This window comes from Aquarana catesbeiana, linkage group LG03 (genome assembly GCF_042186555.1).
Source record: "Aquarana catesbeiana isolate 2022-GZ linkage group LG03, ASM4218655v1, whole genome shotgun sequence".
In the NCBI taxonomy this organism is placed as follows: Eukaryota; Metazoa; Chordata; class Amphibia; order Anura; family Ranidae; genus Aquarana; species Aquarana catesbeiana.
In genome coordinates this window covers 305,577,175-305,604,297 of record NC_133326.1, presented here as the reverse complement: position 1 = coordinate 305,604,297, position 27,123 = coordinate 305,577,175, and the positions used below count along the sequence as shown (strand labels likewise).

Genomic DNA, 27,123 nt, shown 5'->3' with positions numbered 1-27,123 from the left:
CAAGGCCTACCGAAGTTGTTTCATCCCCTGCTCCCTCTGGGAAGGCTGGATAAGTTCTGCAACCTTACCCTTGTAACGTGGATCAAGAAGGGTTGACAGCCAGTAATTATCCCTCTCCTTCTAGGGTCCTTTCGCAGGCATTGCAGGATCAGGGAGGCCATGCAGCGTAAGTTTGCAGAGGCATTCGATCCTGAGTCCTCTGGATCACTAAGATCACATGATCCTCAACTACCTCCTCCCAGCCACGTACAACTCCATGGGTTTCTGGGGACTGCAAACGATCCCTTAAAGACTGCTGCTGATGCTGAGTGTTATCCTCCACCTCCATGCTGACACAATCCTCCTCCTCCTCTTCTTCTTCCTGTATGCTCGGTGGGCCTGCAGGAATACTAGTATCTGGATAAAGGGGGCCTTGAGAGGTAAGGAAGTCCTCCTCTTCCTCCCGCTGTTCTGCCTCAAGTGCCCTGTCCATTATTCCACGAAGCGTGTGCTCCAACAGGAAGACAAGAGGGACAGTATCACTGATGCATGCATTGTCACTGCTCACCATCCTCATGGCCTCCTCAAATGGTGACAGGACAGTGCATGCATCCTTGATCAGTAGCCACTGGCGTGGCGAAAAAAAGCCAAGCTCCCCTGACCCTGTCCTGGTGCTATACTCACATAGGTACTCATTGATGGCCCTCTGCTGTATGTGCAGCCACTGCAGCATTGCCAACATTGAGTTCCACCTGGTGGGCATGTCACAAATGAGGCGGTTCTTGGGCAGGTTGCATTCTCTTTGAATGTCAGTCATCCGAGCACTGGCATTATATGACTGGCGGAAATGACCACAGACTTTCCTGGCCTGCCTCAGGAGATTCTATAAGCCAGGGTACTTACTCAAGAACCGCTGCACCACCAAATTCAGGATGTGAGCCAAACAGGGAACATGGGTCAAGTCTCCCTGTCAGAGGGCAGAGAGGAGGTTGGTGCCATTGTCGCATACAATCATTCCTGGCTGAAGCTGGCATGGCGTCAACCACCTCTGAGCCTACCCCTGCAGAGCTGACAGAATCTCTGCCCCAGTGTGGCTCCTGTCCCCTAAGACCAACTCAAGCACCGCATGGCATCTTTTTGCCTAAGTGCTTGTGTAGCCCCTTGAACGCCTACAGAGCACCGCTGGTTCAGTGCAGAAATCTGAAATCTGCGGAGGAAGAGGCCATAGAGGAAGAATAAGAGGAGGGGGTGGAGGAGAGAGCTGTGGCAGAATTACCACTAGCATTTTGGAGGCGTGGTGGCAGAACAAGCTCCAACAATACTGAACCCTGTCCTGCATCCTTCCCAGCTGCCAGCAGAGGTACCCAGTGCGTCATGAAAGAAAGGTAATGTCCCTGTCCATGCCTGCTGGACCATGAGTCAGCAGTAATATGCACCTTACTGCTGACCGCCCTGTCCAACGAGGCCAAGACATTGTCTTCCACATGCTGGTAGAGAGCCGGAATGGCCTTCGGTGAAAAGAAATGGCGTTTGGGAACCTGAAACTGAGGTACCCCACATTCCACAAATTCATGAAAGGGGACAGAGTCTACCAGCTGAAAAGGCAGCAGTTGCAGTGTTAGCAATTTGGCCAAGCTATCATTCAGACGCTGAGCAGGTGGATGGCTGGGACCAAATTTATTTTGACGGTTTAGCAACTGGGGTAGGGAAATTTGCCTGCTAAAATCCAATGTTGGTGTACCGCTAGCAGATTGGCCGCAAGTACTTGGGACACCTATTTCTATACCTTCATTCCTCTCAGTGCAGGTTTCTGAGAGGACTGGAGGTATAGTGGGATTGGAGATCCCAGCTGATGAGGAGCAAGGAGAGGTCCGCCTTGTTCTTTGATGTGGGTCTTTTAAGTGCTGTTGCCAACAGACTGCATGGGAGGTCGTGATATGTCTGGTCAAGCATGTGGTGCCCAAGTGGCTGCTGTTTTGGCCACGCTTGATACGCTTCAGACATATGTTGCAAACAGCGTGTGCAATCTGCTGCCCCCACCAAAGAACTTTTCAAAATATGTGGGGAGTCAGCAGCACCCTGCACCTGCTTAGCTCTGCGGTATGATGCAATAGGATGGCTGCTCTTAAGCTGCCCCCTGTAGGGCATCCTGCCTCATTGGAGATGTGCCTCCTCCTCCCCTCTTCTCTCATGTTCGACCCAAACAGAAAGCTTATCCCTACTTGCAATCTCTTACCACCAGCTGCCACTAGATTGCAACTACTCAAAATCTAGCTGACTGGACACACGCGCTCAAATGCATGTCCCACACACCCTCCGGTGCACTGTAATGGTTAGGTGGTAGTCAAGTGATTGAGGTGGGCTTCTGAGATTTCCAGGCTATCCTATGAGGAGAGATCCTTGCACAGCAATCTTTCCCACTGTCCACACACACATACACATTAGACACCCAGATCCCCTTGTCTCTACTAACTTTCACATGAGAATCTATATGCATTCAGATTGGTCATTTTGCTCTCTGTCTGTCAACCAATGCAATTGCATAGAACCTGAGGATGAAGCCATACTTGGCAATCTCACACCAATTAACAGTCTCTCCAGATTTGTGCATTCTTTATAGCAAAATAAAAAACAGCGTATTCATTTTTATATTTATTCTCCCCATGCGGTCAGTGCAAAGATGGTGATATAAAATTACAAAAACAATAGTTACAGAGTGAGGGATACATGCAAGCAAATAGTATTAAAACAAATGAAAAGAAATTCATTATGTGCTGTTTCCAGAATTAGAAAATGTGGAACTTCCCCCACATTGAAGACAATGGGAATTTTCCTCTTAATGGGACTTTGTAAGGCAAGAGTCTTGAAACGATGCATCAAAAAATATATAATATCATTTTATTTATCAAGCTAGGATGGGCGTCATCGCTAGTGGGAGGGGTCGCCCTCCGAGTCCCCGAAACGCAGGCCAGCCTCCAAACCCCACACACGAGTCAGATCCAGGAGAGGATGAAGTCACGTCCTGGAACGAGTAGACACATGCTGGGAGGGAGCTGACATCTCCAGGGGCCAATGATGTCATCAATTGTTTGGCACTTTCTGGCCTCCTCCTTCATGATCGCTCGTGGCCAGGATATGTTTATCCTGTTGCCATAGCGATCAGCGGGCCGCGAGCCCCTGACGCGGACGTCAGCTCCTTCCCAGCACGTGTCCTCTCGTTCCAGGATGTGACGTCATCCTCTCCTGGATCTGACTCGTGTGTGGGGTTTGGAGGCTGGCCTGCGCGCCGGGGACTCGGAGGGTGACCCCTCCCACTAGTGAAGACGCCCGTCCTAGCTTAAGTCAGCTGTTAGGCATTTGCTCTTAATAAGCAGCGCTATTTAGGCTGCACGTGAGGATGCCTAGCTTCATGCTGGTACAGGCATCAGACCGAATGTGCAGCCGCTCAGTCCCCTAAGGTAAGCTATGCAGCTCCCCTCCGTAGATCATATGTTGTTTTTTCAAAACAATGCCTTTTGGAGCCTAGTGTGTATTTGCACGCAGACTTACCTTGAAAGCACAAGAGCATTGGTCTCTGCTTAGGGAGGACACTCCATATTGCAGTCTGAGTTATATGTAGTTACTGCCTATGCTTTTCAATCAATCCCATAGTCCCACTGATCCTTTTCTTTTTGCCACTTTAGCCACTGTCTGCAGAGGCTTCATCCTTCCCTCATGTGATTTCTGTTTCCCCACTGGGGAATTCAATGGTACTATAGACCAGACAGTGCCGTATGCGATACCTCTACTTTATCTTGCACAGGAGTGATCTACCCTCCATGTGCTAACAGGTATGTACAGAATATACATATACAGCCCTGTCACTTTAAACTCACTAGTAGGTGATTGTTCAATGAGGCTTAACCCCCCTTTTTCCTTCTCTATAGGATGGTTTCTACTATATTGTTCTTTCTTTCCCTCAGCTGACAGACACACCCTATGATAGCAGACACCTGTGGTGTCACATGTTAATTGGTAGGACGCCCTTTGTGTCTTGTCCTGGGTTGTGGACGTGCCTGGTTCTTTGGTGACAGCAGCGGCTTTTGGATCTGAACCCCACCGGCAAATCATTCCGCCCCATTTCCTTTTGAAACTGGATGCTACTCGATGTTAGCTTAGGAGCAACACGGTTAGAACATTTCTGTATTAATTATATTGTGATGTTTATGCTATGTGAATATATTCAAATATTACATCATGTTCGGTTCTTACTGTGTTGTTTATTCTGCTTTCTCTTTACAAAATGCTTTTAGACAAACATATATCTCACCACGAGCCCCTGAAGAAGAGGTCTCAACATTTATAAACCTCGAAACGTGTCGGACCTTGTTGTACAGCTCATGTGGGGTTGAGTGTATCATTGTATTTAGCCATGTATACTCCCTGTATAACCACCATCTGAAATTTTGGCATCCATTTCTCTTTTTTATCATCACTTGTTATGTTTTAACCTTTTGATAAATAAAATTATATTATATATTTTTTGATGCATCGTTTCAAGACTCTTGCCTTACAAAGTCCCATTAAGAGGAAAATTCCCATTGTGTAGCTGTATAGGGATGTGGGCAAGTTGTCTCCTTCCACAATGTTCTGGTCACTACCCCATGTTTTCCCCCACATTGAAGGGACCCAATAGGTATGGCAAAATTTGGTTTCAGATCTCCACTGTTATACCATAGAGATCAAAACTGAGCTACCTACTCTACTCAATTATACAATTGGATGGAGGGGTCTGGCCACTGCCTATTACTGAACTAAAGCTAGCCATGGATGGATAAAATTTCAAACAAAAATGCTCAGAAAAAGTCTTAGAAAAATATGTACGAACGGATTTGATTTGCTTTTAACACTTGATTTTGAAATGAATGAACTAATGGAAACCATATCTCTTGGAAAGTGTAAAAAATTGTTTCAGCTGGTGTCATGCGGTGTGTACATACCAAGCACTGACTCCCTATGTCTAAAGCTAAAGAGCAAACAAGGAGAAAAAAATATTATTTTTAAAAATGTATTTCTTTAATCCAGAAAAGAATCTATAGAACAAATATACAAAGAAAAAAAAATATATATTCCCTTTAAAATGTATATCCAGCCCAAACTTTTTTTTTTAGCTCTGAATAGAGTGTGTAGGCAGGTAGCCTACTGTATATGTGGCCAGGCAAGGGGCAGCCCAGGAAAGGGGGAAAGGGTTAATGTTTTGCTGCCTTTCCCCAATGTGTTCACTGGCTTTTACTGGGGTCCAGCCTCCCTCCCGTGTTCTATAAAAGGGAAGAGGTCTGGATACTAGGGGGGCTCCGGGGAGCCCCTGAAGAAAGGCATGGGGAACACACACAACTAGAAGACATGGTGGAACCTGTGGTCTGCTCTGGAATGCCAATTCCCTGGAAGATCACAGGAACATGGACTTCCCTGTTCAAGCATTGCCAAGCATGGACTTTTCTCAAAGAGACTTCACCTGTGGCAGCCAAAGTTAGGTTTAGTTAGGAAAAGGGTGTTATTGCATGTTATACATGTTGTGCCAAGTTTACAGTAAAAGTTGATACAACGGCTCAGAGCCTTATCTGAAATTATTCAAACGGGTGCATGTGAGGTATTGGCGTGTTATTAAGGAACTTGGGTCCACAACTACAAAATGGGGTATGTGTAACATCATTACATCATTACGTCAAAGGTTCAATCAACAAGACACAAGAAGAAAGAGGTGGTTGCCATGAGTGATCACAAGGAGAAACAAGCAACCAGTCAATGGCGTGGTACCTGGTTAAGTAACAGGTTCTCTGGTAGCATAGGGGTTGGTACATTGACTCCCTCCCTAACTGTCCATCTCTGCTGGTCACCGGGAGAGGAATAGCGTTACAGAGATCTATGGCCTGGTCACTAGGTACAGGAAGAGAAGAGTTAAGTGAGAGCACATATGAGGTTCTATGTGCTCGGCAGGACCCCAGTCTGTTACTGGGAGTGAGGTAACAGGTCCATGCTATGTGCTTGGCGGGGCCCCATTCTGTTACTTGGAGGGAGGTATGCTGATTGATGGAGTGAGCAGAGGCTCAGCCTGTCCCTCTGAATGCAACAGATACATCAGTACAAATGTGTAGAAAATGGAAAGAAGCAGCTTATGGAGGAACTCCATTTTTTGGGTTCTGCATACATGTGGCTCATCTCTGATTTGTGAGACCTCATTAATGTTTGACTTATCACATGACTGCAGCTCCCGCCTGGTCTCAGGTATTCATGAGCACGCCTTCGGGGGAAGTGTTACCCCACATGCAAGGGTTAGTGACCCCATTCAAAGCCTGGCATAGCCCAAAGAACCAACCCCGGGGTAGGCCTCTCATGACCCTTGACCTGTGATCTTTGGTTGGTGTCCAATGAGGATGGAAAACATGGAGGACATGACAACCACCTTATCAACCTACCCTACACAAGTGATATGGGTAGAGCCCCTGTAAGGTTTTTACTGCTATTCGGGGCTTTTTCGGGAGATTTACCTTTGCTTCCTGTCCTGCTGACAACATTCTACTGGACAGTAAGGAGAAAAACTCAAATCTAGCCAACATTTTTTTTAGTTGAATATATATTTGGGAAGAACCTTTACTTCTCTGAAGTTTTTATTGCTGTCCATGACACAGATGCAGGGATATTACCTTGTTCAACCTGTGTCAGGAAGTGAGAAGAAATCTCTCAAAGAGGATCACAAACAGAATGTAAAAAGCTGACAGAAGTTTTAACTATTAAATTTAAAAAATCTAACAAGTTTTATCCCTTCTCCATCCTGCCTAGAACTGTTGGAGTCGGGTTTTAATTGATAGTACATAATGAGTGTATTTTTAGTTCTAAAGGAAAAAAATATCAATTATGAAAAGGCACATGGAAAGTGCAGTTATATTTTTCTCTATGACAGGAATTTGAATAGTGACCTGTGTAATTGAAGAGGTGGACTAATGAGCAGACATTTTGTTGGCCAAATGAAGGTTCTGTGCAGCTATCCCAAAAATGACAGCGGACAATAATAAACCCACTGTTGTCTTTTAGTAACTAGAATGCTGTGGTTTATTACCTAGCATATATTTGTAAAGTTATAAATTCAGAGGATTGAAAAATGTCAGAGAGAGTATGGCAAATGAGATGCTTTGACCAAACCATAGAACATTTCTGAATGATGGGAGCTTTTATTGCCTCTTCTGCATGGAGGTCATAACAATATTATGCATTATACAGCTTAGTTTTACTATTTATACACTGAGATGACATTTATCCTTGGAATATATGAGCACATCTAATTATCCAGAAATACTCAGTTACTGCTATCAATGTTAACGATAGCCTCAAATTATACTACCAATTATACTATGTTTAATGTCAGCTAAGTGTTGACAACCACTGACATGTCTAGCAAATGCAAGGAAGCTTATGTTGTCCGCTATAATTACAGTGACACAGGCCCACCCTGCTGATGTGTATTTAATAAACTATTTTTTAGGTTGTGTACACATCATCTGACTTACTACACTGAAGGAGGCAGTAAGTAGTCTCTCTTTCTATCATTATTCTAGCATATTTTGTAAATCTAACTCATGTTTGGGGTTAAAAGGATCATACTTTTTTCCCTAAACAACTGTGACAGTTTGTTTTTCCCTTCTCTGAAGATTTGATATATTCTGAGAGACTTTTGGACTTTTAATTAAATTCCAGACTAACCTCAAACTCTCCTCGTTAAGCCCCACCCAAACCATTTAGGAAACAGGGATAAGTGCTAGGAGGGAAAGGACCTATTCTCAACTTGAACAGAAGTCAAGGCCCTGTATACAGCCTAGTCCTAGAACTCAGAATTCAAAAGTTATTAATCAAAAGATCAACACAGATTCCTCAGTCACCATATGGTTGTTTTTAACTGTCTAGTATTAAGGTACTATGGTACCTATCAAGAAAGTTTAGATTTTTACACAAATAAGAGGTAAAAGAGGTATGTCTACTTAATTAAAGGTGTAAAAAGGAGTACATAGAGTTAAAAATAGGGTAATACGAACAAAGAAAGAAGTATTGAATCTAGCTATACACAATCAATCAACCCTAAACTATCTATTTTATCTAGGAAGCATTTAAAGTAATACTGTATACAAGGTAATAACTCATATATACAGTTATTACTTAGTGCTGATGCAGAGTCTTTAACCAGTTCTGAAGGTTGATGTATACTTCTATGATGGTCAAGATGGAGTCCTTGTTTGATCAGATAGTGATCTCATTCCATTATCTGCCTGTTCTTCACAAAAACATGGGTCATCTCCTTTTGTGCCTCTCTCAATTTCCTGGCAACATCACTATATCTACTATAAAAATGACTGTAATGGCAATAGCCACACAATGTTGCCATATTTTAGTAATGTTTTTGTCTAAGACATTTTTTGGCCGGGTGAGTATTTCACTTTACAAATTAAAAGTATTTCCTCCTGCAAACTGTGTATCCTGAAATGATGTAGAGGTCAACAGGAGAAACCACTGAGCACAGCAGGGGACCAGGAGATTGACACTGCTAGAAATGTAAGTTTCTGAAGAGACTTCAGCAGAGATTTCTCAGCATTAGAGCAACATCTGGTGGCGTGGGCAGCAGGATTGTTTAAGTGAGGACTATATCCCTTTTGCAGAGACAGCTTTTTGTTTTTATTTTTTTATTTTTTTTTTGGGAGGTCTCTGCATTATCAGACTTATCGCAAATAAGTTTTATTCTAATTTCATTATGCATTGCAGTTGCTAGTACCACTGTCTGGCCTGAAAATAGCTTTAACTCTCCATGAGAGTGTATTCTGGAGCTGTCATATTTAAGTAGCTTCACATTGCATAATGGAAATTACATCCAAGAGACCAGGAATTGATGACTGTATTTTCAAGATCAACTGATTTCTAGTCAGGACCATACAACGAGAGGAGCACAACTCTTCACTGTGAAGCAGAACATGGGTTATGTGTTTTTACTTTTCATCTAATTTACACATTTATGAAGCATGTTAGATGATGCTGTTAGAATATCGTTTCCTTCAAGGAAAGTAAAATGATGCATTTGTTTGTTAAACTTAATAAGATATGAATATAATATTTTTTTTTCTGTTCTTTATAGATTATTCCTGCAGTCCAGCAATTTGTCACTGATAAGATGGGTCCCACTTATATAAATCCTCCAACCTTTGACCTGCAGCATAGTTACACAGGCTCCACGTCTAATACACCATTAATATTTGTTCTGTCTTCTGGTGCTGATCCTTTAGCATTATTAATGAAATTTGCAGAAGAAAAAGGTGATGGTTAACTTTTATTTTATACTATAAATTTGTTAGCTCTACCCTAGATAAGGGGAAAATATAGAAATCTGGAACCTATCATTAAGTGCTTATTAGGTGATGATTGTTGTTTAGGAAGCAATTTGGCACCCACAAGATTTCACATATGAAAGGGCATTGTGCAGAGCATATCTTAAATGTGAAATATAAACGTTTCACCAAGCTTATTGCTACATTAACATTTGAGGATAAACATGTTTAACCCATTCAACATAACCTTTACATGACTAAGATTCTGAGATGTGAACGTTTATATTGCACACACCATATTAATTTATCATTCATTTATCATCTTTAAGCAATTTAACTGCTGTACAATGTTCATTATTAGATGGCTAACTTACTTGTGGTCACATTTCCAGCTATACTGGACCCCTAGTCTCCTGCTGCAGCCTCATAAAAAATGGTTGCCAGTTGCTGGGCTCAAACACTTTCATGGGAATGGGAGCATTAAAGTGCACCTGTTACTTTGCCTGCACGGGCTTGCTTTAAGACAATAACTTGCTTATCTTTGTGCATTTGTGAAAAAACATTAGAGACAAATCAAATATGTAAAAGTCACAAACTACAACACATTAAGATTCTGGTAAGATATCTGAAATATTTAAACAATAAGCAGGGAAGATGTCCACATTTTGATAAATACCTTGTAGAAAGTTTGTAAATTTTAGAAACAATTTTAAATTCTGCTCAAATTGCTTACAGTGTGATCAAATTGTCATTTGAAAAGTCATACTATGAAATAAAGGCAGTCTGATTTTCAAGCAGAAAACACATTTTACATTGCCATATCTTTTCTGAACAGTCTAGGTAATTAAAAGAAAATGCAAACCCTTGTGTTTGACAATTGCGGAACCTCCTTTACCAGTAATGGTCTCAAGCATACACTCTCTCTAACTTCTAATCAGACCTTAAGGCATGATTACTTATTTTAGTCTATTCTTTTGTGCAAAACTGTTTCCATGTATGCGTATTATGGTATATCTTGCTTGAATGTCCAGCCTCAGATCACACAACAGAGTTTATGTTTTATTGAGGCCATCCCAAAACACAGAATTACTGCTGTTTGAGACACTTTGTTGTTGACTCGCCCCTGTGTTACAATTATTGTCATTTTATATGACCCCATCTTTTTTGAATTTTAGATGAACACATGCCCAACTTCAAATGCAGAATGTACTAATACAACTAAACAAATCCCCCTGTATTAAACGTGGCAAACATCCAAGCGGAGGTACCATAAATACACTTGATACAGATAGTCAGCTGTAGGACCCATACAGCAAGCTCCTGTTTCCAGCTCAATTGTGCATAGTGCTGAAGTGTTTTGAGGACAAAAGCCTTTTCATCAAGGCTACCTGACCTGCACAAGATATACCTTTAAATAGTCCATCACTAAGTCCCTCCTCTCTAATTACCATAGAGACATTGCCAAACAATGAATATCATCATACAGTAAATTATTGAACGATATCCAAAAATTAATAACATTAAAAACATTGACAGCTTTAAGCATACCATATACATAGTATTATACTACTGTATATTGAAAGCTATCATTTACTTCATAGGACAAAATCTCACCAACATATCTGCAATTGAATTGTCAGTCATTAGTTGAATGATTAAGCCTCATACTTGCAGACATTACATGCATGATTTAGGCTAGGTTCACACCTATGCAATTGGTGTTGCTCACATTTGCATGGGCACAGCAACCCATGCATTTGAATTGGCTGCTGTACCTACAGGAAACACAGGAAAAAGTTCCCTGCACCTTTTTTAAAATTGCAGCCACACAGAAATATGATTTTGCATCATCGAATTTCCTGCATCGTAAAATGTGTTACGTTTTTAAATACATGGGGGGCATAGACGCTCATATGACACAGGGCCACTAGAGATGCCATTGTAAGAGTGTACTGGCATATTTCCTGCTCTACAGTATATCTTCCTCACTACATGTGGCAGTATAACTAGAAATAAAAGGGTTGAATTATTGATTTATCCCTTGAGAAAATGTATTTTTTTTAAAGCACTGAAATTGAACTCTTAATCCCACCAAACTCAATATCATTAATAAACATGTTAAAACGGTATTGGCTTTAAGACAGAATCCCGAGGCACATCACTCACAACTTTAGACCATTTGTTTATCAACACTCCCTGGACACATTCCTGTGGCGAGTTTTGTCATCTTGTACATACAATTTTCTTGCAGATAGACATTAATTAAGTGTTTATGAAGTACAATATTAAATGATTTAGCAAAATCCAGATAAACTACATCCAGTAGCCATACCCTATGTATTATATCTAAATTACAGCTCACTTCCTCAAAGAACATTAACATGTTGGCCTGACAAAAATGTTTTTTCATAAACCATGCTGGTTATTACTTATGATTCAATTTTTAAATAAGGTCCACAACCATTTCCTCACATAGTTTACATACTATTGATGTTAGGTTTCATTTGCTTTTAGACATCTTGACCCATTGTTGAATACTGGTACCACATTTGCTTTATGCCAATCATTTAGTACCATTCCAGTCAGTAAGGTACAGTCATGCTCAAAAGTTTGCATACCCTAGCAGAAATTGTGAAATTTTGGCATTAATATTGAAAATATGACTAATCATGCCACAAAACTGCTCATCCCCCTAACAGTTAGAAACACTCCCCAGGACACACTTAACCCCTCCCTAGCCCCCTAGTGGTTAACCCCTTCACTGCCAGTGTCATTTTTACAGTAATCAATGCAATTTTATAGCACTGATCGTTGTAAAAATGACAATGGTCCCAAAAATGTGTCAAAATTGTCCAATGTGTCAGCCATAATGTCGCAGTCACGATAAAAATCGCAGATCGCTGCCATTACTAGTAAAAAAAAATATATTAATAAAAATGCCATAAAACTAACCACTATTTTGTAGACGCTATAACTTTTGCGCAAACCAATCAATAAACGCTTATTGTGATTTTTTTTTTACCAAAAATATGTAGAGGAAGGCGTATCGGCCTAAAATGTTTTTTTATATATTTTTTGGGTATATTTATTATAGCAAAAAGTAAAAAATAATGCGTTTTTTTCAAAATTGTCGCTCTATTTTTTTATAGGGCAAAAAATAAAAACTGCAGAGGTGATCAAATACCACCAAAAGAAAGCTCTATTTGTGGGAAAAAAAAGGACGTCAATTTTGTTTGGGAGCCACGTCACACGACCGCGCAATTGTCAGTTTAAACGATGCAGTGCCAAATTGTAATGCTCTGATTAGTGCTCTGATATTTGCCCAGCAAAATGGTCCGGGGCTTAAGTGGTTAAGGATAGCAATCAGAAGGTGGCACACACAGGTTAAAATGGTAATTAAAGGTTAATTTCCCACATTTGTGACCTTTTAAATCACAATTAGTGTCTGTGTATTAATAGTCAATGAGTTTGTTAGCTCTCACATGGATGCACTAAGCAGTCTAGACACTGAGCTATGAGGAGGTAGAAAAGAACAGTCAAAAGACCTGCGTAACAAAGTAATGAAACTTTACAAAGAAGGAAAAGGATATAAAAAGATATCCAAAGCCTTGAATATGCCAGTCAGTACCGTTTACTTCAATCCGTTTTCTGCTGAAAATGGGTCACAGGAGTGCAAAACGAATCGCACTCCTGTGACCCATAGGAGAAGCCCAGCTAAATGAGCTCAGGCTTGACTTCTTTATTCTTTCTAGCCTCCTTTGAACCCCAGTTTCTGTCAACCACAAAGATACATTGAGTACATTGGTATTAAAGTGGTATTAAGACCAAACACAAAACTGTAATATAATGCAGCTTACAAATTCTTAGATGTGGTGATCTGTTTTCCTTTGTTTAGGCTTTTTTTCCCTTTATTTCACCTGTTGATCCAGCCAAAAACATACTTTTTGTCTTAGGGTGTCTGCATTCTGCATGAAGTAGTAAAGCAACCACCTTTGTAGAGCAGCATTGTTTGTTTAGAGAAAGGGTAAAGTTAGACTAGCAGATTTAGATGAACTTAACTAACATATTGAAGCTGAAGTAAGTTGAAAAATAACAGACTTACTGGCTTAAAAAAACAGACTTAAAGCCTAAAAAAAGGAAACAAATGCAACCACCACATCTACAAAATTGTGAGCTGCAATTTAACATTAGTGTTTTGTTTATTAACCACTTCAGCCCCGGAAGGATTTACCCCCTTCCTGACCAGAGCACTTTTTGCGATACTGCACTGCATCGCTTTAACTGACAATTGCGCGGTCGTGGGAAGTTGCACCCAAGCAAAATTGACGTCCTTTTTTTCCCACAAATAGAGCTGTCCTTTGGTGGTGTTTGATCACCCCTGGTTTTTAGTTTTTGCGCTATAAACAAAAAAAGAGCTACAATTTTAAAAGAAAAGCAATATTTTTTACCTTTTGCTATAAAAAAAATCCCCAAAAAATATTTTAAAAACAATTTTTTTCTCAGTGTAGGCCGCTATGTATTCTTCTTCATATTTTTGGTAAAAAAAATCGCAATAAGCGTATATTGGTCTGGGCAAAAAGAAATTGCGTCTACAAAATAGGGGATAGATTTATAGCATTTTTATTATTCATTTTTTTTTATTAGTAATGACGGTGATCTGTGATTTTTACTGTGACTGCGACAATATGGCAGACACATCAGACACTTCTGACACCTATTTGGGACCATTATCATTTATACAGCGATCAGTGCTATAAAAATGCACTGATTACTGTGTAAATGACAATGGCAGGGAAAGGGTTAAACACTAGGGGGTGATCAAGGGGTTAAGTATATCCGAGGGAGGTGTTCTAACTGTGGGGGGATGGGCTTCCACTGACATGAGAGCGATCACTGTTCCCAATGACAGGGAGCAGTAAATCCCTGTCATGTCACTAAGCAGAATGGGGAAATGCCTTGTTTACAAAGGCATTTCCCTGTTCTTCCGCTCTGTCCGTGGGACCCGTGGATATGGTCACAGAGCCGGCGGTGCACGTGCACCCACAATGCAGCAATTCAAAGGGGGCGTACCTGTACACCCATTTGCCCAGCTGTGCCATTGTGCCGATGTACATCGGCTGGTCGGCTAGTGGTTAAACCCGTCTTATATAAATAACAAGACATTTGTCTTCTCCCTGTCATTTGTGACCAATTTCCCATGGTCATCTTTTATGGGGCCTATGGGTTCAGCCCTTACCTTTTTACAAAATGGAAGAAGTAGAACTTCTGTTATTTAAGGAGGATTTCGACTTTGCTGTTATTATGGAAACCTTGTTGGACAGCTCTCATGATCCATGGGTAACTCTATTTTGGAGGGACAGGGTTAGTAGAAGCCCCCGAGCATAATGGAAGAAAAAGAGATTTGGCTGCTTTCAATTGTGATTGTGATTGTGATTAAATATTGATTGGGCAAATGGAACTACTTACTCAACTTAAGGATTGTCATTTCCTGAGCCTACTGCAGGACAATTTCATGCGTCACATGGTAGAAGCCCCAATTATAAAAACGGTGTGTTGGATCTATTAATTTACAAAAATGCAGAGTGAATTACAGATGTGCATATTAGAGACAGCTTGGGTAATGATAATCACAATGTAATTAAGTTTGTTGTACATTACAATATTTTTTTAGTTTTTTAGTTTTTTTTTACTTTCTGTGGCAATGTGTTTTTCCTAGTCTAATTTAGCTGCCCTAATTGCACTCTTGCATTCATTAATGCATTCTCTGTTATTCTGGAATGCTTCAGGTGATACTTTCATTTTGTATTTTTAAAGACAATTTCTTTCTAACTTATTATTTTTACACTAGAATTTAGTCACAAAGTTTACATTTTGTTTTTTTATATTTCCTTACCCAAAATAATTCATTAATGGATGTCATTGTTTAATAACTTCCTTAAAATATTAAAATTTTTCTTCTCTCGGCAACATTTAGTCCCAACTGGTATCATACGGTAAGAAGCACAGCTTGTTGAAGTTAGCCTTTTTGAAATTTAGCGTTCTTGTGGTACCAACTTTCCTGTCTTTCCTGTAACGTACAACAAACTTAATTACATTGTGATTATCATTATCCAAGATGTCTCTAATACGCACAGCTGTAATTCACTCTGCATTTTTGTAAATGAATAGATCCAACACACCATTTTTATAGCTAGGGGCTTCTACCATGTGACGCATGAAATTGTCCAGCAGTAGGCTCAGGAAATGACAATCCTTAGTTGAGTAGGTAGTTTCATTTGCCCAATCAATGTTGAATCACAATCACAATTGAAAGCAGCTGAATCTCTTTTTCATCCATTATGCTCGAGGGTTTTTACTAACCCTGTATATTAGGTAGTTGCGCTCACCATTGTACTGTATGAATGTTCCACCAATTAATTAAAGCAAGATAATATCATCAATATTAAACAATGCATATAAATCATTAATTACTATCTAATGCAATACTCCTTAGATCCAGTGAGACAGAAAAACAAAATTCAAAAATAAAAAAACACAAACACTTTTGCAAAATTGTGTGTTCTACAAGTTCCATCAGTTATATTCTTCATGTATTTATCCACTGTGCTTGAATCAATTGTGCATCCAAAAGACTATCATGATCCGTGATTTACCACCACCTTCCAATTTAAACGCTTACCAGAAAGCAGAAATAAAACCGCCTGTGTATATTTCATTAAAACCCAGTATATCACGATTCTGCCAGGTACAGAGTTATATTCTTAAGTTTCTCCAATGTGGCTTCTTATGTACTCATAGAAAACAAAACTGCCATCATTGCGCAAAATTCCACATTTATTTTAATTTGTAAAAGTTTAAAAGTTTACACTAACATGCATATGTGCCTTAGACTGGCACTGAGTCTATCCAGTGTTCCAGTAATGGCCTGTAATGGCTGCTCTGTATGCAGGGAACCAGCGTGCTTTTCAAGCCTCAATGTGAGCGTAGTTCATAGGCAGGATGTGATGTTAGCATTGCACAATTATTCAAGGAGTGCATACATAGAGCAGGCAAACCAAAAAGTGATCAAAACCTGGCTGAGATTGGTTTATATATACAATAACGGTGACTCCTCCAGCCCCAAGATGATTAGTCTCAAGGCTATACATATTGGTAGCCAAGGAATCAATTTGATTGTTTATACATAGTGCAGGATGTGCACTGTGCACTGCTCCTGGAAGACATGGTTGCCTCTAGCTGTTTGTATTGCTACATTTTACAAAACTGTTGTTGATTAGTTTGAGACCCTAATCTTGGTCTGAAAAGGCAACTCCTTACAGTATACTATTTTCCTTTGTTAACTATACACTATCAGGGCAATGCTCTTAAAACAGGAAACCTCACAATCCAAAAAACATTAGTGTGTAAGCACACCTCTTCACAGGAAAATCCCTGTGTATTGAAAAGATCCCTCTTCAGTCTCATATTCAGTATATTGAGGGTACCTCCACTTGGATAGATGCCATGTTTGATATGCTTGAAAGCTTGTTTTTTTTTTTTTAATATTTATTTAGGGAGTGCAGATTATACATATAAATCAACAATACAATATGACAGTTATCTGTTTCTGTTAGTAATTTTCACACACAAAAAATAAAAGAAATTCAAGTATATATTGGTTTAACAGCAAGCATGGTTCCTTTGAAATGTGCTATTAAGGCAGGTAGTCATAGGTTAACGGTTACAGCTTGATTTATTCATCAGCGCTGAGGAGAAAGCCCTCTACCCGAAATTAAGTAATAAACATAAACTAAGCATAATTCAAACGAGGGTGCTCAGACAAAGTAATGTAACTAACTATGTGACTTCCCGAGGGGTAGCACTAGTCTATCCCTATTGTCCAAGTAGTGCTCTGCTATCTTATAGTGAATTAAATCTATGCATTGCATTATATAAAAATTATGGTGCTCAATCCTACGAACATAGGAGTGCTACCAAAACGGGATACTGCAATCCGGAGTTTTTTTTTTTTTTTTCCCCTTTCCCCCCCTTACTGATGGGGAAAAAAGGTAAAGGACACTAGTGGTGCCAAAGAAGGAAGAAAGGAGTAGGAATAAGGGGAAACAGAAATGTAAAAGCAAGAAGGAATGTGGGGTGGGTATAGGGTTCTGGCGAGGCTGACGACCCGCGGCCCCGAAGCATCCAAAGAATGGATACCTATGTGTAAGAGTTGTATTCATCTGAAAAGTGGAACATATCGCAATGTGTCCAACGGGTGCCATGTTCCTCCTCTTTTTGCCTGAGAGCAGCTGTGAGGCTCTCCATTCGCTGAATATCACAGACCCTGCTAAACCATTGTGTCACCGTTGGAGGGGACTGCTGCTTCCACATGCTGGGAATACACGCCCTAGCCGCGTTCAAAAGGTGTTTCAGCAAAGATTTGCGGTACCGCTTGCTAGACATCGGAGTACTGCCGCTGGATTGTTCTGAAGAGCCACATCAGTGAGTTTGTGAATGATTCCTAAAACCTGTCTCCAGAAAGGAGTCAAGGCCGAACATTCCCAGAAGATGTGAATTAATGTGCCATTTTGTGTGCCACATCTCCAACATAGGGGACTGTGCCCCGGGAAAATGGATGCTAACACTGAAGGTGTCCTGTACCATCGTGTCAGAATTTTGAAGGTAACTTCTTGGTATTTGCTACATAAAGAGGATTTATGTGCAAAGAAGAGGATTCGGGTCTTTTCATCTTCTGTAAACGTAATGTTCAGATCTCTCTCCCACTTCACTAAGTATGAGAGATCCTGTTGGGACGTATGGGTCAGTAAAATATTGTAAGAATGAGAAAGAGATTTCTGAATTGGCTCCTCACCCATGCACAACTCCTCAAAGGGTGTAGGTTGTCTACAGAAACCGCTGACCTCTGGAAGGGATCTGAGAAAGTGTGACAGTAATATCTTCCATCTGCCCAATATGGAGGAGTTAAAACTAGGGTATATGTTAGAAGGGTCATTCCAACCCGAAGGCCCACAAAAAGAGGAGGCTCTATCGGATCTAGACTCCGATCCGAGTGGAGCCGAAAGGAGCTATCAGAGAGGCCTGGGTGGAAATCTGGATGTCCAATTATGGGTGTCAGTAGGGATGGAAAATTGGGCGTCTCTGCCAATTGGAAGTATCTACGGAGTTCCTCCAAAGTGGGTTCCAGCAATGGGTGGGAAGGTGAGAATCTGGAAGAATGAGTTCCACTCCAGGGTAGACCTTCAATGGGAAACGGAATTGTTTCCTGTTCTAACCCAATCCACAGCTTATGTGATGAGTGCCTGCACCAGTCTACTACTCTGTTCATGTGGACTGCTGTGTAATATAGAGCTGGGTCAGGGAGGCCAACGCCTCCTCTCAGTTTTGGTCTTTGTAAGAGGGATCTCTTGAGCCTCGGTGGTTTGCCCTGCCAAACATATCTAACAAATACTGAGCGTAACTTACGGAAGAAGTCCTGTGGTATCCTAACAGGCAATGCCTGGAGGAGGTAGAGCAGTCTCGACATGATGTTCATTTTTAAAACATTGCATCTACCGAACCAGGAGACCGCCTGTCTAGATTTGAGGAAAAAATGCTCAGGAGCGGTTGAAAGTTGAGTTGATAAATGAGGTGTAAATCAGAGGGAATTTTTGTGCCTAGATATTTAATGGCCTGGGGAGACCACCGGAAGGGGAAATTGCTGCTGATGGAGGCCCGGGAACCAGGGGTAAGAGTGATGTTTAGCGCCTCTGACTTTTGGAGGTTGATTTTGAAATCCGATAATTCCCCGTATTTACGTATTGCCGATAGTAAGTTTGGGAGAGACGTGTGAGGATCTGAGATGTAGAACAACAGGTCATCCGCATACGCGGCAATTTTATGGTGATAAGTGCTCGTCACGAGTCCCCTGATGTCCGGGTTAAGCCTTATATGTTGTAATAAGGGCTCTAATGAAATTATGAAAAGGAGCAGGGAAAGTGGACATCCCTGCCTCGTACCGTTGCTTATCTTAAAGGGGCTAGAAGTAGTCCCATTTACTCTAACTGTTTCTGTGGGGGAAGAATATATGGCAGAAATCCAGGATAACATGGGAGCTGGCATGCCAAGGCGTCGCAGGGTGGCCAAGAGGAAAGTCCAATTTACCCTGTCAAATGCCTTTTCGGCGTCTGTAGACAGCAAAATGAATGGGATGTTAAGGCGTTTAGCCCTAGCCACCACATTTATCGTCCTGATGGTGTTATCTCGAGCCTCTCTGTTACGGATAAAACCTGCTTGATCTAGAGGGATTATGCGTTGGAGAACAGAGCCTATTCGCTCAGCCAGGATTTTTGTGAATAACTTCAGATCCACAATTAAGAAGGGAGATAGGCCTGTAACTTGCGCACAGCAGTGGGTCCTTTTCAGGCTTAGGGATGACAGATATGCTGGCTTGCAGGATATCTGTAGGTATGGCGTGGTTATCTAATATGGCATTGAAAGCAGTAACGAAGTGAGCTGCCAGTTGAGTTTGGAAGGTTTTATAATAGGTTATGGTGAAACCATCAGGGCCGGGCACTTTCCCCGTCGGGGTGTTGGCTAGTGCATTTGTGAGCTCATCTGCGGTAATAGGCTGTGAGAGCAAATCTATCTCCTCCTCCTTGAGGGAAGGTAGTTTTGCAGCCGCAAGATATGCTTCTATAGATTCTAAACTATTCTGGTTCCGTTCCCCCGAGGGAGAAGAATGTAAATTGTACAGGGCTTCATAGAATACCCTGAAAGACTCAGCCATTTCTGCGGAGTCGTGAATTTTGGATCCTGTGGAGGAAGATAAGGTGGTGATGTAGGAAAGGTTGCGTTGGGTCCGTATGGCATTTGCTAGTATTCTGCTGCAGTTATCACCAAACTCATAAAAGGTTATGCGTAGCCTCAAGAGGTTGTTCTTAGCGTGAAACAGAGAATGCTCTCTGATTTGCTCTCGGAGCTTGGTTACTTCTGTCTCTGTGGCCCTGTCTGGATGGTTTTTGTGACGTTTTTCACAATCATGTAGTTTTGCGAGTAATTCAGATAGCGTTTTTTCTCTGGCTACTTTGAGTCTGTGGCCATGTTTAATAAATATTCCTCTTATGTAACATTTATGTGCTGACCAAATAGTTAGAGGATTGGGGACCGATTGTTTGTTACTCTCGAAAAAGAGATTCAGTTCTCGCAAAACGTCTGTTCTCACCTCAGGATCTTGGAGAAGAGATTTGTTTAGACCCCAGGTGGCTACCTTGGGAGCCGGGCGTTGCGAATTTAGGGTCAAAGAGATTGGAGCATGGTCTGAGAGCGCGATGTGCCAAATCTGTGCCCCCGAGACAAGTGGAATCATAGCGTGGGAGACCAGGAAGAGGTCAATCCTGGAGTATGAGTTATGGACAGCCGAGAAATAGGTGTAGTCCCTCTCCTGCGGATGAAGAATCCGCCATATGTCAACTAAGCGATAAGAATGCAACATGTCCCTGATTCGGTTCCGGTACCGCAAAGATAGGGCAGAAGATCCCGACGATGTGTCTTTATGGGGATCGATGGTAAGATTAAGGTCTCCCCCTAACACTAATGTTCCCTCTGTGAAGGAGGCCAGGGCGTCCAAGCATGATTCAAGTACCGACAGTTGGTCTACATTTGGCAAGTACAGGTTCGCGAATGTGAATGTCTGCGACTGAATAGTACCTTTGACAAAAAGGTATCTACCTTCAGGGTCAGCGTGGAGGTCCCCCAGCTGCCAAGGCAAAGTTTTAGCCAGGAGGATACCTGTCCCTTTTGATTTTGAGGAGGGTGAAGCACTGTGGTACACTATTGGGAAATGCTTACTGTAGAGTTTAGAGATACAGTCTGCCCGAAAATGGGTCTCTTGTAAAAACACTATCTGGGGCCTCTGCCTCCAAAGATCCGAGGGGCAACTGGAACGCTTCTCTGGGGCATTTAAGGCCTACACATTCCAGGATACAAACTTCAGAGACATGTCTGATAGAACGGGGTCGGGTCACCAGACCTCACCAGAAACCGAAGCTGATAGCGGTGTGGGGGAGAGGGGGGGGAAACAGTTTAGAGTGAGAGAGTTACAGTGAGAGGGTGGGGAAAGACACAGATAAGGGCAGGAAAAGAGAAAGAGAACGAAAGGAGAATAAGAAGGGAGAAGTAAGAACAAACTAAGTCTCCAATCGGAGGACTACTGCCTATTTGGGCAGCTAGGGCCTAGTGGGGGAAGAGGTAAGGCACTTCAGAGGTCGGACTCCCGGAACGCGAGTCCCCCCCAGCCCATTTCTCAGTAGGAGCGGTCCTGTCAGGAACCACATTATTACATTAGGCTTCTTTGAAATGAGATAGCTCCTTAAAAACACATAATATATAACCTTGTGACATTCAGTTTAACTTAACACGTCTTAACATTATACCCAGCAAAAATAAGACATTAAGTAATACCTTAATTGAGAAAACTATATCAAGTTCTGATCTCTTGTTATCAGCTCTGTTTACTGAATGGACCGCTAATCCCATTGGATCTAAGCCAAATGAGAGCGATCCATAGCTCCTTACCCAACATATCTGAAGGGGTCAATTTCTATCTGGAACAATCTTTGGGTCCCAAGATAGGGTAGTTGGCAAGAAGGGGGGGCGGATGAGGGAGGGGGTCAGGAGAGGGAGAAGGAGGGTGAATGTGGGGGGGGGGGGGAGGGGAAGGGAGGGAGGGGAAGTAGGGGACCATTAGTAGGATAATTACATTTCTAGACAGATACTCATCTCTGGTTGTTAACAGAGTTTCCACCCCCGTCACCAACCAGCCCCCCTGAATCCCATCATAGAAATGAAACACCCCTCAGTGGTAAGCATCAAAACTATTAGGCAGCCTAAACTATGTGTACCCTTTTCTGCATCTTGTAATGCGGTACAAGATGAAAAACAAAAAAAAAAAAAAGGGGGGTTCTAACAATTGAGCGATTGCTAAGCCACTATTCATAGAGTCCGTTATCTCTAAGATATAACAGTAAAGTCAGTTGTATCAGTGTCTTCTCAAGGATGATCCCAGATGTGGGACCCGCTTACCAGACTGTGTACTTTCCCTCTGGTCCTGGTGAAAAAACAACTAACCAAGATACTGGAGACGTAACGTCTCCATGAGTCCAACAGGCCAGAGAAGTACGAGGAAGTCAATCCAGATGGGCCAGAGAGTAGAAAAAAAAAAATTTAGCCGATCAAAAAGAGAAGGTAGAGTGCCCTCAAAACAAGGGTAGGGAGTACTTACATTCGAAAGGAGACAACAAAAGAAACGTAAGTAGCCATGTTCAGACTTAAGAGCAACTTATCTCTATGGATTCAAGGTTCGTTGTCCTGAGGGGCCAACGGTCTTCTATGTTGTGATTGGTGGTTGCGTCGAGGCCTTTGAGGTCTGCCCGAGGGGTTCACCGCCGGTATATTAGTAGTGGGAATCAGGACAAATGACAGCCAGTTAGGTAGTGACATCGATGGTAGCCCGAGGGTATTGAGAAAGGTGGGAACCTCCCTAGGGTGTCGGAGGGTATATGTGCGACCTCCCTTCCTTGCGATTACATGAAAAGGATGACCCCACTTGTAGGTGATTCCTTGTTCACTGAATTTCTCTAGCAGGGGCTTCATGCAACGGCGCATCTGTAGGGTCCTGCGGGAAACGTCTGGCAGGAGAGATATCTGGGCTCCATCAAAGTCGATATGCCCTCTACGCCAGGCTCTTTGGAGGATGTCCTCTTTGATGGAATAATTATGCAGGCAACAAAGGACATCTCTAGGTCTGTCCTCCGCTGTGTTTCTGGGGCCAAGGGTTCTGTGGACCCTATCTATGGTGATAGGTGTTTCAGTCGAGCACTCTAGGCAGTCGTTAAATAGAGCAGTCACCGTCATCCTTAGGTCCGCTTGCTGAGTCGCTTCCGGCAGACCGCGGATTCTTATGTTGCGCCTACGGCTGCGGTTTTCCTGATCATCTAGCAACAAATGTAGCTGTGCGATTTGGTCTGCCATCTCCTCTTTTGTGTCATTTAATTCTGTAAAACCCTGGCGCAGGGTTGCAGTGTCTTCCTCAATAGAAGTGACTCGTGAGGTGACCTCTGTCACAGATTGCTTAATTCCAGCAATCTCTCCTCGTAGCGCTGCCTCCATTCTAAGTGCTACAGAGTCCAGATCATCTCTGGTGGGCAGCTTTTGTAGTAGAGCCCATAGAGACTGCTCTCCAGTAAGCACAGACGGGGGCACATGTGAAGGCAGAGTCAGTGGGGCAGAGCTCATGGATGCCTGCAGTAAAATGGGCAGAGGCGCACCAGGGGTTAAGCTCCATGGCTGGGAGCGCTGGATGTCTTGTGAGTCCCACTGCGGAGAGCAGCTGGGTTCTCCTCCTGGGCTTGCAAGTGATGTGAGGGATAGTGAACGAGGGAGGCAGGGGGAGAGATCACTATTCGGGGAGAATGGCAGCATATCGTTACCCTGGTCTTGTCTCCCTCCTCCTCCTGCCGACGCACCGTGCTCCTCTCCCACGTCTGAGCCCGGCGCCATCTTGGAAAAGTCCGGTGTAGAAGCCGCCCGCTGTTTCGGCACAAGGAATCTCTCCATCAGGAACCCCGCTCACGTAGCACAGCGGAGCAGTCTTCTCTGGCAGTATGGGTGTGCTGAGAAGCCAAAATACGAGGTTTTTCTGTGTGGGTGATCTGTGAATGAGTCGCGGACCGGGAGCCCTCTGAAAAACACGGCTTCACTGCTCCATGCCGAGACCACGCCCGGAAAGCTTGTTTTAAAAGGTACTTATTAATAAAGTTTTTATTGAAAATTGTGCATAAGACACTCTTTGTATTTTATATTGTTCATTAAAACCTTCCCAGTCTGGAGAGAGAACATTTTCATTTTTATCTACAGTCCCATTTGAATATTTGAAGTGATTTTAGACAATGGTTCACCAGTGGGATTGTATCTATTTATCATTTGAAAACTAGCAGGTGCTACATTTTTAAGAAATAAAAATACTATCAGAAGTTCTAATACTTTCTCACTCTACAAAAAAATGTGTTTTGTCTGTGTTAAAAAGACAACTGCTGGCTTTATTAAAGGGTGCAACATTTTTGGTTGTCATCCTCATGCTAATGAATCACTAAAACATCTTAGTCAATGAAGTCAGAACAACACAACTTGCATACTTGTTTAGAGAGAATGACTTGTTGAGTAGCTGTTAAACTACAGGTCAGGTCTGCCTTTTTTACCTACTGGAAGACTCTGCATATTAGCTGGAATGCTTCAATCCTGTTACTCTCTCTTCAGTATGGCATTATCCTTGCAGCTCACATAACATTGTCAGATGATTAAATTATTTAACGAATAAAGACATAGCAATATAAAATGGTGCTGACTGTCATTGGTAAATAAGATACCAATATATACCACATATATATATATATATATATATATATATATATATATATATATATATAATATATATATATATATATATATATATATATATATATATATATATATATATATATATATATATATATATATATATATATATATATATATAGTATCTCAAACCCCTCACATTGTTGTAGATATTTTATTCTATCTTTTCATGTGACAACACTGAAGAAATGATACTTTGCTACAATGTAAAGTAGTGAGTGTACAGCTTGTATAACAGTGTAAATTTGCTGTCCCCTCAAAATAATTCAACACATATCCATTAATGTCTAAACCGCTGGCAACAAAAGTGAGTACACGCCTAACTGAAAATGTCCAAATTGGGCTCAATTAGCCATTTTCCCTCCACTGGTGTCATGTGACTTATTAGTGTTACAAGGTCTCAGGTGTGAATGGGGAGCAGGTGTGTTTAAATTTGGTGTTTTCTCTCTAACTCTCTCATACTGGTCATTGGAAGTTCAACATGGCACCTCATGGCAAAGAACTCTCTGAGGATCTAAAAAAAAAGAATTGTTGCGTTATATAAAGATGGCCTAGGCTATAAAAAGATTGCCAAGATCCTGAAACTGAGTTGCAGCACAGTGGCCAAGACCATACAACTGTTTGACAGAACAGGTTCCACTCAGAACAGGCCTTGTCATGGTCAACCAAAGAAGTTGATTGCACGTACTCAGCATCATATCCAGAAGTTGTCTTTTGGAATTAGACATATGAGTGCTGCCAGCATTGCTGCAGAGGTTGAAGGGGTGGGGGGTCAGCCTGTCAGTGCTCAGACGATACGCAGCACATTGCATCAAATTGGTCTGCATGGCTGTCGCCCCAGAAGGAAGCCTCTTCTAAAGATGGTGCACAAGAAAGCCTGCCAAAAGCTTGCTGAAGACAAACAGACTAGGGACATAAATTACTGGAACCATGTCCTGGGGTCTGATGAGACCAAGACAAACTTATTTGGTTCAGATAGTGTCAAGCATGTATGGCGGTAACCAGGTGAGGAGTAGGGATGAGCTTCGAGTTCGAGTCGAACTCATGTTCGACTCGAACATTGGCTGTTCGCAAGTTCACCGAACAGCGAACAATTTGGGGTGTTCGCGGCAAATTCGAATGCCGCGGAACACCCTTTAAAAGTCTATGGGAGAAATCAAAAGTGCTAATTTTAAAGGCTAATATGCAAGTTATTGTCATAAAAAGTGTTTGGGGACCTGGGTCCTGCCCCAGGGGACATGGATCAATGCAAAAAAAAGTTTTAAAAACGGCCGTTTTTTCAGGAGCAGTGATTTTAATAATACTTAAAGTCAATCAATAAAAGTGTAATATCCCTTTAAATTTCGTACCTGGGGGGTGTCTATAGTGTGCCTGTAAAGGGGCGCATGTTTCCTGTGTTTAGAACAGTCTGACAGCAAAATGACATTTTGAAGGAAAAAACTCATTTAAAACTACCCGCGGCTATTGCATTGCCGACAATACACATAGAAGTTCATTGATAAAAACGGCATGGGAATTCCACAAAGGAGGTTCCCCGAACCAAAATTAAAAAAACAAAATGACGTGGGGGTCCCCCTAAATTCCATACCAGGCCCTTCAGGTCTGGTATGGATATTAAGAGGAACCCCGGCCAAAATTAAAAAAAAAAAAATGACGTGGGGTTCCCCCTAAATTCCATACCAGACCCTTCAGGTCTGGTATGGATTTTAAGGGGAACCCCGCGCCAAAAAAAAAAAAAAAACGGCGTGGGGTCCCCCCAAAAATCCATACCAGACCCTTATCCGAGCACGCAACCTGGCAGGCCGCAGGAAAAGAGGGGGGGACAAGAGTGCGGCCCCCCCTCCCTCCTGAACCGTACCAGGCCACATGCCCTCAACATTGGGAGGGTGCTTTGGGGTAGCCCCCCAAAACACCTTGTCCCCATGTTGATGAGGACAAGGGCCTCATCCCCACAACCCTGGCCGGTGGTTGTGGGGGTCTGCGGGTGGGGGGCTTATCGGAATCTGGAAGCCCCCTTTAACAAGGTGACCCCCAGATCCCGGCCCCCCCCCCTGTGTGAAATGGTAAGGGGGTACATAAGTACCCCTACCATTTCACGAAAAAAGTGTCAAAAATGTTAAAAATGACAAGAGACAGTTTTTGACAATTCCTTTATTTAAATGCTTCTTCTTTTTTCTATCTTCCTTCATCTTCTGGTTCTTCTGGCTCTTCTGGTTCTTCTGGTTCTTCCTCCGGCGTTCTCGTCCAGCATCTCCTCCGCGGCGTCTTCTGTCTTCTTCTCCTCGGGCCGCTCCGCACCCATGGCATGGGGGGGAGGCTCCCGCTCTTCTCTTCTTCTCTTCTTCTTTTCTTCTTTTCTTCTTTTCTTCTC

The 27,123-nt window shown here is 42.1% G+C and overlaps 1 protein-coding gene across 1 annotated transcript in view; it reads left to right on the top strand.

Annotated features, from left to right (window-relative positions):
* The window catches only part of LOC141133958 (dynein axonemal heavy chain 3-like), a 3,453,856-nt gene that overhangs the window by 3,214,633 nt on the left and 212,100 nt on the right, over positions 1–27,123 (top strand). The window contains exon 68 of the mRNA XM_073623563.1: positions 9,134–9,311. Coding sequence (XP_073479664.1) covers positions 9,134–9,311 — 178 coding nt within the window. The remainder of the gene's footprint in view (positions 1–9,133; positions 9,312–27,123) is intronic.